Source organism: Felis catus, chromosome C1, assembly GCF_018350175.1.
Source record: "Felis catus isolate Fca126 chromosome C1, F.catus_Fca126_mat1.0, whole genome shotgun sequence".
Lineage (NCBI taxonomy): Eukaryota > Metazoa > Chordata > Mammalia > Carnivora > Felidae > Felis > Felis catus.
In genome coordinates this window covers 200,630,227-200,647,018 of record NC_058375.1, presented here as the reverse complement: position 1 = coordinate 200,647,018, position 16,792 = coordinate 200,630,227, and the positions used below count along the sequence as shown (strand labels likewise).

General features: G+C 44.8%; 1 protein-coding gene across 2 annotated transcripts in view; it reads left to right on the top strand.

Annotated features, from left to right (window-relative positions):
• The first annotated feature begins 217 nt into the window (after positions 1-217).
• Positions 218-16,792, top strand: part of MARCHF4 (membrane associated ring-CH-type finger 4) — a 108,756-nt gene continuing 92,181 nt past the window's right edge. For both annotated transcript variants that reach the window (XM_019838645.2, XM_003991123.3), the window contains exon 1: positions 218-747. In XM_019838645.2, coding sequence (XP_019694204.2) covers positions 232-747 — 516 coding nt within the window. In that variant the 5' untranslated portion in view covers positions 218-231. The remainder of the gene's footprint in view (positions 748-16,792) is intronic.

Sequence of the window (16,792 nt, the reverse complement as noted above, 5' to 3'; positions counted from 1 at the left end):
TTGTTGTCGGGCTTTCCAGGGAGAGTTCAAAATCAGTGACTCACAGTTCTAAGTCCTGGGGGCAATTGATTTGCTACTTGGAGGGGGTGTAAGAGGAGCCAGTGAGAAAGCAGATCCCCCCCATAACACAGCTTTGCTGTGGACCCCCCACCCCCACCCCAAACCATTCTACTATCTTCCTCTGAAAAGACTCCAGCTGCCCCTCCCGGGCTCTCTGCTTCCACTGGGCACATGCTGATGCCCCTGAGTGGACTCTTCTGGTGGTGGTGCTGCTGCTGTGCCCACTCCTGCTGTGGATTGTGCGCCCCGGCTCCCCAGATGTTGCGCCACCAGGGTCTCCTCAAGTGCCGCTGCCGCATGCTCTTCAATGACCTGAAGGTTTTCCTACTGCGGCGCCCCCCTCCAGCGCCCCTGCCCATGCACGGAGACCCCCAGCCCCCCATCTTGGCGGCCAACAACAACACCCTTCCGGCTCTAGGTGCCGGGGGGTGGGCAGGCTGGAGGGGCCCTCGAGAAGGGGTGGGCAGGGAGACCACTCCTCTGCCACCTCCACCACCTTTGCCACCTTCTTCTGTGGAAGATGACTGGGGTGGCCCAGCCACAGAGCCACCCGCCTCGCTGCTCAGCAGTGCCTCCTCAGATGACTTCTGTAAGGGGAAGGCTGAGGATTGCTACTCACTGGGCAGCAGCCTGGACAGTGGCATGAGGACCCCGCTCTGCCGCATCTGCTTCCAGGGGCCGGAACAGGTGAGACCCCTTTTCCCTTTTCCTGCTGCCTTATGGTGTCCTCAGGTCTTGCAGATAAGTACTCACCTGCTTGCCCTCGGGAACGATTGTGCCGTCTCTAAGGGCTCTTCAGTGATGTTTCTTTTGGTTAAGTTTGTCCAAAAGGTGCCTGGTTCCCAGCAGAGCCTGTTTGGTGGCTGAGTTGCACCCCAGTTTTTGCATTTTCTTTCCAATGCTAGTGTCTCCAGTTCCATCCCAAAACTCCATAACCATCCTCAGAATAGACGATTCAGAAGTCAAAAGTGATGAAATGAAGGAACGTGGTGGTACATTCATGCTTGTAGCCGAGATATCTTTTTATCTGATTTGTTGTTTGCTGACATTCCCCCCAGCCTGTTTTCAGTCCCAGATTTAAACTTCTTCCCTCTTTGGAGGGACATGTGCAGACATCTTGTCCTCTTTCCCTTATTCTCACAGACTGAAACACAACAAGCCTGACCCTATTCTTTCACTTTGAACTCCCCCCTCCCATATTACATTGACACCCTCAGGAGTATGTTTTAGCCACTGAGGAGGAAATGGAGAGAGATTCTAGGTCCAAGAAGACTCTACAATTTGCTAAGACACTTCTTGGCAGACTCAAGGTTTTCCTAGTTTGAAAGCAAATAGGTAAGCAGGTTGAGAGTGAGTTGAAGGGATATGGAGAAGGAAGAAAGGGAACCTTGTCATATCTACTTTTCTCAGGCCTGAAGCACATCAACTTAGAATGTCCCTTAAGCTCTCCCCATCCAGGATAGGGGATGCCAACTATAATCATGAGCCAATCTTGCTAAGTCTGAAGGTCCTCCCTACCCCATTCACTCAAATTTTCAGACAGACTCATGCCAGCCCTTCCAGCTCCACTTCCAATCTAGTGTTTTCTAGAGGCTGGAGATAGCAGGTGGACATTCTCCCAAAGTCATGAATTGTGGCAACACTTACCACAGAATCCCAGATGGAAAAGACTCACCTGAAAATTTGACCTAGTTAGTGATGCTGGAGAAGGAACATTCAGTCGCACCTTGGTCAGGGTTGTGTGGTTGCTCAGCCACTTTTTCAGTAGTTTCCCAGAAGTGGAGGGAAGACTTCTGGGTGTTTCCTGAGCAAGAGGCAGAGCATCAGGATGCCATGCCAGTGATCCTGAGTGGCCCTGGCTCTTTCTGAAGGCTTGCTCTCTGAGAGATAGGCTTAGCTGACAATTTCATTCATTTCACCTTTGCTCTGAGTGGGCAACACACTTCTGGGACAGATGATGACAGGGGTCCCTACTTGGGCATTATGAAAGGAGGTGATGTGGATCTCAGTGAATAAATGTTTCTAAGGGGCTGAGGGTTGGGTTCCTTCTTCTTGTGACGAGGCTTGCCTGGAGTCCCCAATGAAGTCCTGCCCAGAGCTGAGGACTCTGTTAGGTGAGAAGGTCCAGGGTGCCTGCTCAGTGCCTTTCTTCCAGCCCTTCTCTCCACTTCCATTGGTGGGCCTCCAACAGAGGCACAGAGTGCAGGGGCTTGGCTGGCAGCAAAGAATGGGCCTTGTGGGATGCTCCTGTTCAGCATTCTGCCCCAATCAGGAACCTCATCTTTTCCAAAAGGAAGAATTATTTAGCTTCCTAACTCCTTAAGCTGTTTCTTTCTTCTCCCATATGGGTTGGCTTAGGTCTACATGTCACCGAGGCTGCTGGAAGTGTGGCTTCTGGCAAAAACACCCTTGTCTCTAGAAACCGGCAGGACTTGGAGCCTTTTCTGGATGATATTTCACCTGCTGTGTGAACTTCCTCAAATTGCTTTATGCCTCAGGGCCCCTTTTCCAACTTCTGTGATTTAGAGGCACCTTTCTCTGTCCTCCTTTTTTCCTTATAAGTCTGTTAGGAGGATTCAGAAGATAATGAGCCTGAAAACATCTTGAGAAGGATTAAAATATAATGGCAGGTATTTTGATCATGGGAAAGCAGTATTTTGTTGAAGAAAGAAGAAGAAAAGGATCATTAGGGCTATTGTGAAATACCCTCACGTGATACAGGGTCTAGGCAGAGGTTAGGAGTTTCCTTTCTTCTTCATTATTTTTATGGTGTGTCATAAATAAAGCATTGAATTAAAACACTAACACAATAAAGGAATGAGCTCTATTATTATGCAAGGAATAGGGGGGTCATGTTAGCACATTAAGACTGAATTCGGTCAAGCACTTCCTGCAGACAATGATGATATTTTGGGGGTTTGCATTATTTGTGCAAGGGCCAAGAGATTTTAATGAAATTGTGCTCTCATAGTAATAAGAGGAGCATGTGTTAGATATGAACACATTTTCCCACTTTTACTTGTTTTTCTTCACAGGATATCAGTGAGGAAGAGCGACAAAGGGGAGATGGGGAAAACTCTTTAGAGTAGGAAGAGAAAAAGACAGAAAGTAAAGAGCTGAGATGTCAGTATTTCATTTTCTGTTCAGGAAGCAAGCTATCCAGCAACTGTCCACATGTGGCTGTAAGGGGAGGGCAGTCTGCAATCTCAGTGGCTGAATGTCTTGGTCTTTTCTTTGCCCAAACAAAGGAACCAAAGAGCTCCCTGGTCATTTGCCACTACTCCAAGGGCTAAAAGACTGCCCTAAATGAAGATTTGGTCTCTTCCTGATAAGGGTTTGTAATGTATGGGGTAAGGGGCGACTGGAGGAGCCAGCCAGTTCTACTTTTGCACATACCTATAATGGACTTTACACTCATTTGTTCATGCATTCTTTTACCTAAAAAATGTTTGTTGGGAACCTACAGTGTGCCAGATGCTGTTCCAGGCACTGAGTATCCAGGCATGAAAAAAATAAGTGAGGTCTCTTCTCTTCTAAAGGTGACATTCTAGTGGAGATGCAGGAATGGACCAGTAGCCTAGTAGATAAATAAAGCTATTTCAGATGGTGTTGAGTACTATGGTGAAAGTCAAATAGGAGAATGACTTAGACAAAAATGAAAGGGAGGGTTTGAGAAAGAAGCATCAACATTAGAAAGAGTGATCAGAGACAGCCTTCCCAAGAATGTGCCATCCGAGCTGGCCCTACATGATGAGAAGGAGGCACTGATGCATAGGCCTGGGGGAAAAGCACTCAAGGTGGAGGAAATAGCAAGTTCAAAGACCTGAGTGCGAACAAGCTTAGCGTGTTTGAGAACCAGAAGAGAGGACAGGAGGAGGCAGATGGAGGGTGTGTGTGAACAAATGCTTTGAAAGCCAACTTGGCTCCATGCTCACAAGCTGACTGAGTAGCCACCCTCCTCTTCCCAGCCATTCATTTAGGTTGGACAGGGGTCAAGGATACATGGAAGTGTGGGACAAGAGCCCAGCTGGCAGCTCTTTACTCTCTGTTTCTGACTGAAACTGTACTGGTTCACTTCGATGGACCATGGTGGATCAGCTGAGATCTCTGAAGCCAGATGGCCCCAGTTCAAGGCATGAACAAGTAGGACAGCCTCTCTCCGCTTCAGGTTCTTCCTCTGTAAAACAGGGATAATAATGATAGTCCTCAATTGATGGTCATTCTGAGCATCAGATCAGTCAACACAGAGCCATGCTGTCACAGTGTTTTGTTGTTATTATGTCAGAGGCAAGACAGTGCTCCTTCTGCCTCATTTAAAAGGAAAAGTGTGCCCCATTTCCCAGTCTAGTCCCTAGCAGGACTGCTGTGATTGTGGTCTGGTGTGATAGTAGATTGCTTCCTGTGCACTCACAATCCTCTAGGTTCAGAGTGCTGCTTCTCTATTTCCATCATCAAAAGTCTCTATTAAGTAAGTGCCTACCTATGCCTGCTGCTCTGGCAAGCAGTGTCTGGAGACACAGGGCAGATGTGGCCCTGCCCTCCAGGAGTTTCACAATCTAACCCAGACATCACAGAAGCTGATAGGGATCAAGAACACAGACAGTGGGTCACAGGGGAATTATAGTAATATTGGATACAAGAAAGAGACGTGTGCTTAAAAGTGGCTAGTGTGTGGGGTGCCTTTTCAGAGAGACAAGTGGAGGAATGTGCTACCTTTCCCCCAATTAGTCAGAGAAGGCTTCTCTGTTTCTGCTGAAGACCAAGTGAGAAGAAATAGATGTAGGATGAGTTTAGACAGCTGGAAGCAGAAAAGCTGTGAGACACATGGATACCTCGACAAAGAGGTGAAACCATCTCCTAGGTGGAGTCAGCTGTGGAACACCTAGAGGTTGCTACAAGGATGAAATCCATCATGGCAGTGGTGGGGGGGGGGCACCTGCTTTGGACCTAATGGAAAAGTGGAAATGAGTCTGGGAGAGATTAACCTGCTTGGCCTGCCTCCCTTATTCTTCCTGGGGTTGGCTTCCCTAGAGCTCCACATTGAGAAGGGGCAAGAGTAGTGTGAAATATTTCAGTCAGTGTTTTAGGTCCTGGGGTAGTAAGAGAAGAGGTTTGCAGTGCTCAGGGGAAACTGGAGACCCAAAGATGCATTAAGAACCTTGGGAATGGAGATCAAGGAGAGAATTTTAGGAGAGACCCATAGAGTATATTATTTTTCTTAGTGTTCTGATTCGATTTTACACTGTGTGTGTGTGTGTGTGTGTGTATGATTATTTAATTAGTATCAGTCTCCACAGAGAATAGGCCTATCCCTAACATTTATTGACTGTAGAGCAATAGTATAGGTGGGGGCTCACATACCATAAGCCAAAGTATTTAAAAGTCATAAGTCCAGCTAACAAACTGTTAAATAAAATGAATTTTATCTTCCTATCTTGGCAAATAAAATGTCAAAACAACCTGGAAGACAGCTTTGAATTTAGAATTATTGGATTCCTTAGAATTCTGTGCTAGCCAAATGGGGGTACCTGGCCCTTGGTCTACAGGCCACTTGGATTCTCTTTCCTCTGCTGGCTACATCTTGCACCAGGATCAGCTTTTGTCACACATGCGTGGACTCTCCAGCTGGCTTACCCAAGCTCTGTCCATCCTAACCCTAAACAGTTTTTCCTTGCCCCTCTCCTTTTGAACCTGAGGAAGAGAAACCTGAATGCTCTGGAAGTAGGCTCATGTCTGAATACACAGGGATTCCAGGGTTCCAGGTAATTGGAGCATGTTCTAGAAGAAGGGTATAGCTCCTTGACCTCACAGACTTCCTATGCAAAGGTTGCAGCCGAAAAAGGGCCAGAGTGGGGCCTTCTATAGCAAGGGACCCTCTTGCCTGGGTCTAGGAGAAGCACTGCAAAGGGATTGTAAGACCCCTGGAAGCAGCGACTTGTGTGTGTTTTCACATCATTGGGTCATCAGCTCCCAAACTACTGCCTGGCACCTGTTTCACACTCAGTAAACTTTTGTTGAATGAATGAGTTTCTAGAGCTCATCCAGTGGGCAGCTCCACAGGGAGGGGGACTGGGGAGAAGAGACTATCAAGGAGAAAAATATTTGCTGGCATCAGGTGCTTGAATGTGTGCTATGCAGAAAGGGCAGAACTGTTCTGTGGAATCACAAACGGCAGTGCCTTGGCTAGTGATGAAATCTTCAGGGAAGCCAACTTGGGCTTAATATTAGAAAGAACTTTCTATCAAAGCTGTCCCAAGATAGTATAGGCTGCCTTAGAAAGGGGCTCAAGTGGGGGACTGGAACTAGTGACCCTCAAGATCCTTCCTGGGCTTGAAAGTTGGGGTTCATTACAATGAGATTGCTTGAGGGCCCAGAAACATTTTTAAAAATTTTTTAAATGTTTATTTATTATTCAGAGGGAGAGAGACAAAGCGTGAGTGAGGAAGGGGCAGAGAGAGAGGGAGACACAGAATCCGAAGCAGGTCCAGGCCCTGAGCTATCAACTCAGAGCCCCAAACAGGTCTCTAACTCAAGAATCTCGAGATCATGACCTAAGCCAAAGTCGAGGTTTAACCGACTGAGCCACCCAGGCACCCCTCCCAGAAACATTTTAATCTAAGCGGAGAGAGATGAACTTGCATCCTTTTTCAATTCAAGGGGTCATCTCTTCCCCATATCTAATGCTAGTGTACATGGCATGTACAGATGTGCCTTCAGCAAAGATCACAAAGAATAGTCTCTGTCCTGTGTTCATGGAAATCCCAAGTTGTTGGCAATCATGAATTTATACCTGGCACATATCACAGTAGGAAAGCAGCATGTCGTGAATGATAGGCAACAGATGCCAACATGGAGCTAAGGATGCAACACCATCCCAGAAAAGGGGAAGCCCAGTTAACCCCTTCCCAGAGTCATGAGAGGGCTGTTTTCATTTTTCCATCTTGGATCTTCCATGGTAGTTTTTCCATTCCTACTTCGGCTAGTCTTGGTCCTGTTTAAACTGAAAGCTCCAAGGACCCACCCAGGGTTCTCACCAGTGCACTCTCATTCTTTACTAGGAGATGATGTAAGGATGCTCAACCTCCACCATCACATCCCTGGCTGCTTTCCAAATTTAGCTATCTATTGTTTTTACATGCACATACATGCACACACATGCGTGGGAATAAAGCACTGAGTGCACCTGTCTCACCTTCACAGGAAGAATTAGGGATTGGAGGAAAGGAGGCACCTGGTGTCTTGACAGGTGTGGAGTGATTCTCACCTCAATTGTCTGTAGATCCTTTACCTGGTGTTCACTTTAGAGTCATGCTTCCTCACTTGCCAGCCTGCCTCTGCTTGTGATGGGTTGGTTAATTTATTGGGTGGGGCTTCTAGCTGAGCCCCTCCCCACCAGAAATATACTTAATAAAGCTGGTAGGGCAGGAGTAAAATAAGGATTTCTAAAGAGCCTGGGAGGAGAAAGGCCAGATACTGGAACTCTCTTTCTCTCTCTCCTCCCCACCCCCCAACCACCGCCATCCTCTTTTCCAGCTGGTATGTTGGAGAAGCCCAGCTGTGGCCTGTGAGTTGGGGGAGGGGGAGCTGGTTCGAAGGGGGAGGGGCTACTCGAAAGAGTGTGGGAATGAGCGAGCTTCTTCTTGTTTGCTGGGAAGGAAGCCAAGTTGGAAGTGAGCCCGGATGTAAAGGAGCTGGCAAGTGAATACTGTGTGGCCTGAGTTGCACACCATCCCCCTACCGAGTGTATCAATGTGAGATGCAGCCTAAGTGTGCATATTGCCTATAGTACACGTTTGATACCTCCCTCTGCATATGTTAAAAGTAAAAATGGGGTGCACATGGGACTGGCTACCTCATAACAAAATAGGCAAAATTGAATTAGTTACAATTTGAGTTCCGGTAGATGCAAACTGTCAGAGAAAAAGAGGATTCACAAATATAGGCTCTAACTCCATGATTCAAGCCCTCGAGGGGGGATACACACCTCGAGGGGGGATACACAGGTCCCAGTTTTGGACCTAGCTCATTGCTCTCATGAGGATTTCCCCAGGTTCCTGCTCAGAGATGTTGAGGTGGACAGATCAAATTAGTTTCCTTCTTTATGGAATGGTCACTTTGGATGTGGTGGAAGTGAATCAACATCAGTTTCTGCAAAAGAAGCCTCTCATAGCCACCCATAGTGGCCTGTATGACTCTGCATGCAGTAGGAGCTCAATATTTGTTGATCTCTTGGTCTCTTTCCTGGCACATGTTCATTCCAGATTCATAGTGCTATCTTTGGTCCCTAGTGTATGCATGGTAGAAGGTATATTTGTCTTTGTGTGTGTGTGTGTGTGTGTGTGTGTGTGTGTACATGTGCACATATGTGTATGTGACTGTATGCAAGTTAAAATGCCAGGCAAAAGGGATATGGATGCTGTCTTGAGACCCCCTCCACCCCATCCAATCTCCTTTTCAGATTCTATAATGACAAATAGTGATGATTCTTTTTCTAGTAATCATAGTGATCACTGTCCTGGCTTGAGTCCACTTGGCCAGGAGCAGACCTTTTCTTATTCTATTGCTGAATGATGAGAGGAACACAGGCTTTGAAGTCAGAAAGACATGAATTTAAATACCAATTTCGACCCTACCCAGCTGAGTGATCTTGGGCAACTTACTTAACCTCCCTGGACTTTGCTTTCATCGTTTATAAAGCAGGAATACAATACTCAACTTGAATACTCATCATAAATAGTGGCCATGCTGTATTAAAGTTTTAGGAACATAGCAGCTGTTCATTAAATGGGAGCCATCTATACCTCCGTTCTGTCAATGTGGCTCAGAGACCTGGAGTGGGGCCCCAAGATCACACTGCTGCCTTTCCTACTACTCTCTCTTACTACAGCCTTAAAAAATCAGATGCTGTAAGTAAAGCTGTACTTTGACCACACAGTAAACCCCCAGCTGTTTTTGTTCCTGACATCAGGGATCCAGTTCAGATCAGTGTTCAGATCCAGTGTGTCTGTTTAGCTGACTTTTTGCCTCTGTATTGCCTCACTCAGTTCAACCCCTCTGCTCTCCTGCTCAGGTCTCTCATCCCCAACATAGTTGTCTTTATCTATCTCCATCACCACTATGTTCCTGACAGATCTTTATTAAGCAGTACTCTCTTCTTGGCAGGAACTGTGCAGAAAGACACTTTCCTGGACTCTGAGTCCCTAGAGGCCAGGAGCAGACTCTGCACGCAGAGGAGCATGTAGAGGAAGTGGCAGAAGAAATGCTTGCCCAACGTGTGACAGAATGGTGTTTGCCTTCAGGGTCATCCTTAGACTAGTGTTTCTGAAAGCCTGGGATGAGATGGTACCCCCGACAGACACAATGTTAAATAATGTTGGTCGTCAAGTGAGAACGTTGTTCTCTTTTCAGTGTGTTTTCATGCCTTATGATTATGTCTAGGAGAAAATCTCACTGGAGTGATAATATGTCTTTAACACCTTTTTAACACTTGTCAGTCTTCTTTGCAAACAAAGAGAAGTCATCAGCCTTAGAGTCCTTGGACCTACAGTAATATCTAGCTAGAATTTGTTAATCTTGTTTTGTTTGCAGTCGTGTGCATCTGTTCTGTTTTTTATTAATCGACTATTTTGAAAAGCAGTTCTAGGTTTGAAGCAAAACTGGGCTGCAAGTACAGAGTTCTCATGTACTCCCTCCTTGTGAACCCCCCAACCCAACCTCATCTTGTATTAGAGTGGTGATTCGTTATAATGGATGAACTAACACTGACACATCATTATCACTCAAGGTTCATAGTTTACATCGGGCTTCATTCTTGGTGTCGTAGGTTTGAAGGGTTTTGACAAATGGATAGTGGCATGTATCTACCCTATCATTATAGTTTTACTGACTTAAAAATCCCCTGTGCTTCACCCATTCATCTTTTTGCTCCCACCCTCGGATTCCTGACAATATAGCCTGGCCTCTTCCAGAATGTCATATAGTTGGAATTATACAATGTGTAGCCTTTTATGACTGGCTCCTTTCACTTAGTAATATGCATTTACAGTTCCTCCATGTCTTTTTGTACCCCGATAGTGCATTTTTTTTTTTTAGCACTGAATAATATTCTATCGTAGAGACACAGCTTGTCTATTCCTTCTTGGGTAAATGACATCAGTTTTTTATTTATGGTAGTGACAAAAGTCTTTTTTGGAAATAAATTTATTGAAGTAAAAATGTAAGACAGAGAAAAATGTTAAGTATGAAGTAAATAATAGGATAGATGGTACATGCATATGTTAAAAAGTGTATGCAACTGAAGTTTATGTGATACGGTTCTGGGATGTACACTTTATAATAGTTCCGAAACATTTGTGGATACCAAGAAGTGCTTCAAGAAGGGGGAAAATGCAGAGTTGGGTCATGCACATTCCATGGCATCCTGGAATCTGCATTTTCAACAGCTGTTTTTGACAATTCTGAAGTAGGTGATTCAGGAATACTGTGTGTTAGGCAGCAGTTTGGAGGGGCAATAAAATGGGAAGGAGAGATAACTTCCAGCAGACCTGAGGTTCTCAGACATACAAGGAGCAGGGAGCTGGGCCCTGGAGGGCAGGGAGGGCACAGGGCCACGTGACCAAGAAGGAAATGACATGTGTCACTCAGGGCAGAGGCAGGAAGGGATATATCTTGCCTCTCTCTCTTTCCCTGCTTCCTTCATCTGAGAGCTATATGTTTCAGACGGGATAGACACAAGACGGAAACACTAGCCCACACGGGATTGTAACACCAGGGAGATGGAAACTTTGATTGTGTTAAGATGCTGAGACTCAGAGCTTTGTCTGCTGCCCAGCTAATGTTAAATTCCCTGGCTAATACAACCATTAATTCCTACTTCTGAATTATGTTCAGAGAGTATTCCTGAGTCAAGTCAAATCAGGGGACTCCTTAGGGAAGCCCGAGGGTCTCAAAGCAAGGCAATGGAAAGTGCACAGCTTGCCGCCCCATAGCTCACCGAGTCCCCACAACGACATGCGTCAGTTCACGAATCACACATCACTTTTGCCTATAGCTCATTGGCTGGGTTTAGAAACATGACTCTACCTAATAGCAGTAGGGATGGAGACTGTCATCCTCCTGGGTGCCTGTAAAGAGAGGAAACTCAGATGTAGTGAGCTCTAGAAGTCCCCCTCAACAGTATTAGTACCTCCCTCTTAGGGTTGTGAGAAAGGTAAATGAAAGAATGAAAGGTAAATGAAAGAAAGGTAAATGAAAGAAAGTCTTCTGTCTGTACCATGGAGCAAATAAAAGAAATACTTCATAGCACTGCTGCAAGAATTTGAGTAGACAACACTTACCGCAGTGCATGAAGGGGCTCCCCATAAACACGTGACAGAACATGAAAGGTAAATGAAAGCATGCAGAACACGGCTTGACCCACAGTAAGCACTCAGGAAATGCTAGTAGTTTTATTATCATCTTCTCAGTTCTACAAGAAGGAAATCGTGCCCAGAAATATCCAAGCCCCTACTAGTTCTGCTGTTCTCTCCATGCCGTATCAGGTGGGGGAGCTGTACCTGGGGCTGGCATACCAATTTCCCCACCACCAATAGCCCTCTGCCTAGAAGAATGAACTTAGAACTGGAACTTAAAGACCCAATCAGGGAAAGAATTAGGAAAATAGGAGAATGAAGACTGTTCCAGGCATTGGAACAATGGAAGCAAGGAATCAGAGATGCTTTTGCAGAAAATTGGCAGGGTGGATAAGAACATGGCGTCTACATAGCCAAGCAGAACATCTTTCAAATCTCACTGTTGCTGTGCGGTCACTGTGTGACCTTGAGCAAATCATTTACAGGCCCAGAATCTTCATTTCCTCTGCTATAGAATGGGAATGATAATAACAGTATCTGTTTAGAGATTGCTGTGAAGCTCAAATGATATAACACATGTGAAACTCTTGGCACAGTGTGGAATGAAAACATACGATAAATTTAAAAATGTCCAATAAACATTAGCTCTTGATGTTGTTATCTGATCTCACTGACTCTCTATTGTTTTCTTCAAACTTTCTTTGAGAATTTCTGCCTTGGCGTGTGTGTGTGTGTGTGTGTGTGTGTGTGTGTGTGTCTGCCTGTGGCTGCTGATCTCAGGAGATGCTTCCAAGACATCATAGGGGTAGATGAAGCTAAATATACCAAAGCACTGCTGGTAGACTAAGTAAAAATTATCTCACAGATATACATACTTTCCCCCCAAATGTGTGGAAGCCATTGTGATGAACAAAATCAAAAGCATCCTTCCTTTTAGTGTAGCATCTTGTCAATAAGTACATTCTCCATCAGTAGATACTCAAACTACAATTCTGGTCACTTGAGGGCTTGTGAAACTTTAAGCATTAAAGTGGATCTAAATTGAGGGATATTCTACAAAACAACCAGCCAGTAATTTCCAAAAGTGTCAAGGTTATGAGGAATGAAGAACAATGAGGGAAATGTCCCAGATTAGAGGAGTCTAAGAAGATGATGATATTTAAATACAATGTGTGATTCGAATTAGATTCTGTACCAGTTAAAGGACATTAGTGGGACAGGTGGTGACACTTGAATAAAGTGTGTAAACCAGTAAGCAGTATTGTATCAACATTAAGTTCCTCATTTTGGTCATTGTACTATGATACATGTTAACCTTTGGGGAAGCTGGTTGAAGGGTCAATGGGAACTCTTTGTGCTGTTTTGACAAGTTCTTAGATTAATCTGAAATTATTGCAAAATAAAAAGTTAAAAATAAAAATAATTTAAATGGAGATGGTTACTCATACGGGGAAAAATTGGGAATTACTAGTACCAAAAAAAGACCATGGGTTACAAAAACCTCGTTTAGAATTTGGGCTCTAGAACTTCCTAGCTGTGGATTTCAGGCAAATCATTAAGATCCTTTGAACTTCAGTGTCTTCTGTCTGTACCATGGAGCAAATAAAAGAAATACTTTATAGCACTGCTGCAAGGATTTGAGTAGACAACACTTACCGCAGTGCATGAAGGGGCTCCCCATAAACACGTGCTCTCTGTCTGGTCTCTCCTTCCACCTCTATCCAGGGAGGATGATAAACATGCCTTGCACATTTCCCTCGTTATAAGTACTGTGTGCTAAGTGCTTTGAGATTGACAAGGTGATGCCTGAGCTGTGAAAGTGTTGAGTGGGCAATGAAGTTTTCCCAATATGGGATCTTAAGCATATAAACAGAGTTAATAACCATCAGCAAAAACAGCGTTGGCCATTATGCAGTGTTCTTTAGCAGTTTTTAACCTAACACCCCAAAAGGAGCTCTTTGGCACATTGAGTGAGTGTGGGTTGTATATTTTGATACATCCTGTGGCGATCCCCCCAGGAGCTGAAGAATTAAGCCTCCATGTAGCAATGTGCTACTTTATAAAGGAAAGCTTTCTAGTACTGGGGCGCTGAGTTATTCAATGTGTTTAGAAAACAGCTGCCCAAACCAGGCAGCTGCAGGTGAATGAGAGCAGGTGTGCGTGGGAGTGCAAAGGTGTCCACTCTTGTTGGGTGCATGTTTGTGGGAGTGAGCGAGAACAACGAGGAGGGGAGGGAGTGCGGGTGTGTGTGCACGTGGAATACAACTAATTCAGAAGAAAAAGACATTTGAAGGTGTTGATCCTTTGGCTCTTCCAGCCTTTTGCATACCTTTGCTCCAGAGAGAGCCCAGAGTGTCTAGTCTTTGCAAAGTCAATGGTGATGTTTTACATAATACACACTGCCTTGTCTCTTGCTTTGAACACCCATTAAGTGCTTCCTAGAAAAAAAAATTAGTTTGGGACTTTGGACAAGTATATAATACAATTTCAAAGGTTCTTCCTCTCCACCCCCCCCCAAAAAAAAAACCACATAGAGGTTCTTCATGATTTAAATTAATTTTCGTCTTTCCTATGAATGTAAAGGAAGTAAAAAAGTGTTTATCTGACATGATAACTGGAATATGTTTCCAAAAAATCCAGTGACTATAGATGATACAAGACTGATCATATGTTTAGAAGTGCTGAAATTGGGTGATGGGTTCATTCTACTATTTTCTCTACTTAAAGCTTTTTCATTACATTATATTTTGTTTATATTTATATGTATTATAATTATGTATATTTTATATATTTTCTCTACTTTTATGTGTGATTGAAACTTTCTATAATAAAAATTGACATATTATTTGCTATAAAAAGACAATTTTTTAATTTTTTACGTAAAAAATTTTAATGATTATTTTTGAGAGAGAGAGAGAGAGAGAGAGAGAGAGAGAGCACAAGCAAGGGAGAGGCAGAGAGAGAGGGAGACACAGAATTCGAAATAGGCTGCAGGCTCTGAGGTGTCAGCACAGAGCTCAACGCAGGGTTTGAACCCATGAACCATGAGATCATGACCTGAGGTAAAGCCAGATGCTTAACCAGTTGAGCTGCCCAGGCACCCCCAAAAGACAATTATTTTTATTTTTATTTATTTTAAAGAGAGTGGCAGAGAGAGAGGGAGAGAGAGAATTCCAAGCAGGCTCTGTGCTATTAGCACAGAGCCTGACACAGGGCTTAATCCCATGCCCTTGAGATCATGACCTGAGCCAAAATCAAGAGTCAGATGCTCAACTAACTGAACCACCCAGGTGCCCTTAGAAAGACAATTTTTAAAAGGTTTTACAAAAGAGGAGATAAAGTTACCTGAGGATGGGCAAGATAGCTTTAGGCACAATAATGCTGGGGACCCAAGTCAAAGATAGAACTTGAGTGTCTCCTACTGGGCACTTCATTAGTCTTGTTCATTGAAGGGGAATAAATTTGATGACATCTTAAGGGGTCTTCCATCCCCAAAGGTCATGATTTGAAGATGAAAATGTCCTGATGTCCATTTCCTTTCTGGTCCACCTGGTCTGGTGGCAGCAAAAGGATCAGTGTGACCATTGACTCAGCAGACAGTGACTGAACACAGCTGGGTGCCAGGTGCTGGCATGTGGAGATAAGATGGGGAGCTCAGAGTCTAGGAGATGTCACAAGATGACATGATGATTTCCTCGACCCAGGGTTGCATCCATTGTGCTTGCTGAATGACTGCATAGGACAGGTGACTAGTGATGTCTGAGAAAACTGGACAAGCACTGCCAGACATGCTAATCTTCAAGTGGCCAAATAGAGATGAGAAGGAAGAATTCTCCCAGTGGAAGTGTATGACAAAGTATAGCAATACAAGACCTACCTCATTCTCCTCATTAGAAACAGATTCCTTTCCACTTGGCCTCATCCTCTCTCCCTCTCATTGCTTTTCAAATTGCCCTGCTATGTTTTAAGACCCAGTATAGCTTTCCTCAGAGAGCTGGGCAGATTAAAGTGTGGGCAGGGTGCAGAGAGGGGAGGGGTGAGCTTACTCCTCTCTAGCAATTACTCTCAATGCTGGCTTCTCTGGGCTTGGTTCTAATGACCTTTCTGTAATAGGAGCCTTGTGGTCTGGCGGTGCTTGGGAGCCACCTGCCTGGGAATAGTAATGCCACAGAAATTTGCATGGTTAATTGAACTCAGTTTTTATCTGGGAAGCTTCAGGAGAGTCTGGAAGGACTCTTGGGGTCCAGGAGCTTCCTTATCCTATAACACATGCAGAGGCACTAGCTCATATTCCTGTGGTAAGGAGGGACAAGCAGACAATATTTTCCCAATTTTTAGAATTGAGAAACTAGGATCCAGAGAGGTGAGGTGTTGTGTTCAAGATGGAAGGCAAATCCTTAAGCTGGAGTCTCCTCTTTTCAGACTGGGAAATACCAGTAAATATCTTAGAGCTTCTTTCAGCCATAAAAGTATTTATTCATTCACTTCCTAACACACTCCTCTATTGCATTAAAGTGTTAATTTACCAGAACATTTGGAGTATGGAAAAGATTAGGGAGGGAGCATGGGCAAGAATAGGGCATTCCAAGCAGAAGTAGGAGGTTTTCCAAAAACTTGGAGGGTGGAAAGGAGTGCCAACCCCCAGGAGGAATGGAAAAGCCCAGTTCTCTTCAAGACATAAACATTCACTCATCTTCCTTTCTTTGCGCCCTCTGGGTGGTGAGGTTGGGTCTGCCTTCCACGGACATTGACTGCAGAAACTGTGAATCTTGCTTAGCTTGACTTATCTGTACCCGTCCTGGCCTAGTCCAGCCTGGCTCCCACCAGGAAGCTGCCTCACTTAGCCCACTTGAGGAGGAGGACACAGGGGTCCCCCCATTGTGGGTGGCCACCATGGCAACCACCACTTCAGGTTGCTGGAGAGTGCAGCAGGTTGACAAAAGGGGTGTAGAGCCCAAGAACTACAAACATGTGGAGGTCTGTGTTTCACTGTGGTTGGCAGACAGTGTCTCTTTCAAGGTCCAGGCACATTTACCTCTTAGCCTTCTAACCTACAGGCCATTTTTGGCCAGAGAGTCAAAAAAATGTCATTGATATAGCCCGGCCCCTTAGTTTTCCAGACCTTCAGTGTCTCTGGCTCTCCCATTTCTCTGTGCTTGCTCGTATCTGTGGAGATCAGGGAGACACAGAACCAGGATACTATGTTTGCCTATCTTTTTTCCTTTTTAATTATTTTTTTGAGAGAGAGAGAGTGCACGTGTTCACATGACTGGGGGAGAGGCAGAAGGAGAGAGAAGGAGAGAGAATCTTAAGCTGGCTCCACACCCAGTGTGGGGCCTGACTCAGGACATGATCTCATGAACCAAGAGATCATGACCTGA